Source organism: Agrilus planipennis, unplaced genomic scaffold (assembly GCF_000699045.2).
Source record: "Agrilus planipennis isolate EAB-ADULT unplaced genomic scaffold, Apla_2.0 scaffold172, whole genome shotgun sequence".
NCBI lineage: Eukaryota > Metazoa > Arthropoda > Insecta > Coleoptera > Buprestidae > Agrilus > Agrilus planipennis.
The window spans coordinates 284588-288239 of NW_020438999.1; the positions used below are offsets into that span (position 1 = coordinate 284588).

The 3652-nt window shown below is 32.9% G+C and overlaps 1 protein-coding gene across 1 annotated transcript; it reads left to right on the plus strand.

The window, feature by feature from the left end:
• The first annotated feature begins 213 nt into the window (after positions 1–213).
• LOC108737872 (cytochrome c) lies at positions 214–3399 on the plus strand. Its single transcript, XM_025975807.1, has 3 exons — positions 214–320; positions 947–1153; positions 2947–3399. The coding sequence occupies exons 2-3, from the start codon at positions 973–975 to the stop codon at positions 3090–3092; spliced, it is 327 nt and encodes a 108-aa protein (XP_025831592.1). The 5' UTR covers positions 214–320; positions 947–972; the 3' UTR covers positions 3093–3399.
• The last annotated feature ends 253 nt before the right edge of the window (positions 3400–3652 follow it).

Here is a 3652-nt window from a genome sequence, read left to right on the forward strand (position 1 = left end):
GACGTTTCTAGTGTATCTACCAATCTACCTAAGTATGAATCTAAAATATAAAAACTAAAAATATATAGTTTGTAACTTTTTAGATTTGTCATTGGTTGGAAGTGAACAGTGTTGCCACCTCTGATACAGAAGTTCAACTCGCTTATGAACTGAAAAATATTGCATAGGAATGTTCAAGTTTAAAATGTTCAAAGAGTCACCTTTATCACGAGACTAATCGATTACACGAACAACGTAAAAGTCTGTCATTCCCTGATTCGTCCGGTGTTCGTCAGTAATTTTCCTACTTTGTTGGAGTGTTGGTTCCGAGGTTGCTAGGGGTAAGTCATTCATGAAGTAGTTATTTTTTATCTCTTTTATTTACTTTCTCAACTGTACTCGTCCAAATAAAAACCGTAATAACGTGTTAAGTGAAGCAATCATCTGTAAAATTACTCTATATTATACGATCATGTAGCTATGCCTATTATCTTACGTAACCGTTGACTTTAACCTTTATTAATTTAAAAATATTTTGACTTATTTAAGAGAAATTTTCAAATTTGGAGTTTCGTATGAATTAAAACTATGATTGTTTTAAATTGTTATTACATAACCTAAACTTGCGAGAATAAAACTGAAATATTTCTTAATTAGCATTTCAAAATTTTGAAAAATTGCTGCAAACAATTTAAAATTGTTCTAATATTTCAAAATGTTATGTAACAAAACCTTCTTGATTTTCACTCATTTAACTTATGTGCACTTATAGCGTGTGACCACGTGTTAGAGTGACCTTCAATTTCAAAGCTAGCTGTATTTTATGTAGGTGTATACCATTTATATGAGAAAATTTGTAAGGTAAAACTTACTCTCGGAAGCTACCCATTCATTGCAAATGGGTTTATACCTTACAAGTTTTAATATGTATACATGTAGGTATTGTAAAACAGGCTTGATTTACCAGGTTCACCCAAGTAGAAACAGAACAAAATGGGAGTACCTGCTGGAGATGTTGAAAAAGGAAAAAAAGTTTTTGTTCAAAAGTGTGCTCAGTGCCACACAGTAGAAGCAGGAGGCAAACACAAAGTAGGTCCTAATTTACATGGCTTGTTCGGTAGAAAGACAGGTCAAGCAGCAGGCTTTTCATACACTGATGCCAACAAAGCTAAGGGTAAGTTCTTGGCACTAAATGTAAATCTGAATGAAAACAAACTATCTAATTTTATATATAAGTGGACGGGGTATTTTCTTTTGATTTACGTTTTTAAATTGATGAATTAATTAGTTTTAATTAGAAGAGTGAAAATTTGAAGTTTTGGTAATTCTTCCGAATTGAACTCACTGAATTGGAGGCCAAATGATTTTACATTTTTGGAAAGTTTGAGTCAAGATTTTTCGAACGGTTCTACCCTCAACGCGCAGTAAAGAAGTTGGCTTTCGACTTATTTTTTGTGATGCAACGCTCATGTACAGGCCATTAATTTAAGCGACTTTTTGATGTGTCGTGGTCGAACGGCTCTTCCTAAATAGGCCACTCGTTCTTTCCGTCATTACGGTCCTTTTCTTTTCAAGTCTACATATAAACATACATATACATTTTCACCTATTATTTCTTATCTAATAATCCAATCATCCGGCAGAACTCAATCATTCATAAACTCTCTCAATCACCTTCACACAGAAAGCTATATGTAGAGGTAGAAAATAAAATAACGAATGCCAACGGTTTTAAAGGTCATCAAAATAAAAACTCGTAACAAAACATGGGTGGTTTACGGACTACGCTGAACGGTAAGGTGGAAGACCCTCTTCAGCATCCTTTTAGGAATCGCGGGAATTGATGAGTGATGTTTGAGCAGAGAAAGATGAAATGAAAACAGAAGAGAGCGAAAGAATATCTGCGGAGTATTATTGCCCCAGATGTGTCTAAACGATTCAAGAAAACCACAAAAAAAATTTGGACTAAGACAGGCGGACTCAAATCAGTATCTTCTGGAATGCTATACAATAGTCCAAAGCTTTAGACTATGCTAGTCGATGCTATTGTACTGTATCGTGCGTCATATTACAAATTTTACTGTATTCGAAGCCCCGCCTGGGGGGGAGGGGTAGGGAAAGCTCCTTAGAGGAGGGGGAACTTTTATCCGTCATAACCTAACTTACCCTACCAAACTTAACATAAACTAATATAACCAAGGTTAAATGAGACTCCAAATGCAGTATTTGGTGCTAAAATGAATCAAATGCCAACTTCTGTGCGCGTTAGGATTTGAAAGGTCTTCATTTACCATTAAGCATTTCAAAAAGGTCTTACTCGAGTCCAAATCAGCAGATTAACCGAAGTTTTGTACTATTTAATGTTTTATGTTTAAAATTGTTATATTATTTAATAAAATTANAAATTATATTTTTATATATGTAGGATTTTTCGTAGTTTCCGCACATGCAGGATTTTCTCTAATTGTGAAATTGTGATAAGAATGATAACTATTCAGTTATGTTTGCCTTTACACGTTACCCATTATATTGATAGTGTAGTATGTTTTATATTGGATTGTATTACGTTGACGTTTACATAACAGAGTTTCTGTTTGCACAATAAAACAATTGACAAGACATTATTCATTATGAAAATATGCAAATAATATGTTTATTTTTTGTTAATAAAAACGCTTTACGATACATAAGCTAAGCAGAACATTCATCTGACTATAAAAATGTTTTTTTCGTGTTTATTTACAAAAAATGGGGCTAAGATGTTCTAGATTTATGCCAAATTTCAAATTGATAGCATTAGTAATTGCGTAAATAATAACTGATAGACGTGCAGACGGGCTGATATCTTTAAAATTTACTTTCTTTACTTAGATTAGATGTGAATATAAAAATTTATTTGCAAAACACCAACACAATTTAAAAATATCACTATATAGTTGAAAACATTTAATGGAGTATTTTTTTAAGGTATTGTTTGGAGCGAAGACACTCTCTTTGAATACTTGGAAAATCCGAAAAAATACATCCCTGGCACGAAGATGATCTTCGCGGGCATCAAGAAACCTCAAGAACGCGCAGACCTCATAGCGTACTTGAAATCGGCGACGAAATAATTATAAATAATATAGTGAAATTTCGCACTTATCGGACGTTCAAATTCGCGAAGTATTTATTTATTTATCGTTCATTTGTGTTACCGGTTGTTACTTGTATGTGTTAATATATGACGTATTGTGTACTTGGCGTTCGATAAGTGTTCAGTCAAAAGGGTAGTATTCGTCAGATTGTACAGTCACTTACAAGGATGTGAATACACTTGTAACATACTAGCCAATTATTTACAATTAAGTTGCAAAAAGTTATTACCTAATGTTGTATTTTTGGTACAACGCCTTTTAATTTATTATAAACAATATCAACCGTACATTGTTTTAATAAACATTTTAATTCGAACTTTCGTTTTATTTCAATTATAAAATGTCCCAAAAATTCAGAATAATCCGAAAGTGACCATAATTTCGAGACAGTGAATAATTTGCAATTCCACATTCCGAAAAGAAATAAGAATAAGAATCCAGAAGAATTTTTTAGTCCATCCCTCTTTCATTACCAGTCTTAATTCAAAAACCTCTTAGGTTGGCTTTAGCTGGTATTTCGGGAAGGGAAATATATC

Bases quoted from the DNA above. Each gene is read 5' to 3' on its own strand.
- LOC108737872 (XM_025975807.1), top strand. From the start codon at position 973: ATGGGAGTACCTGCTGGAGATGTTGAAAAAGGAAAAAAAGTTTTTGTT. The intron at 1,154-2,946 runs GTAAGTTCTTGG...TATTTTTTTAAG, and splicing joins TGATGCCAACAAAGCTAAGG to GTATTGTTTGGAGCGAAGAC.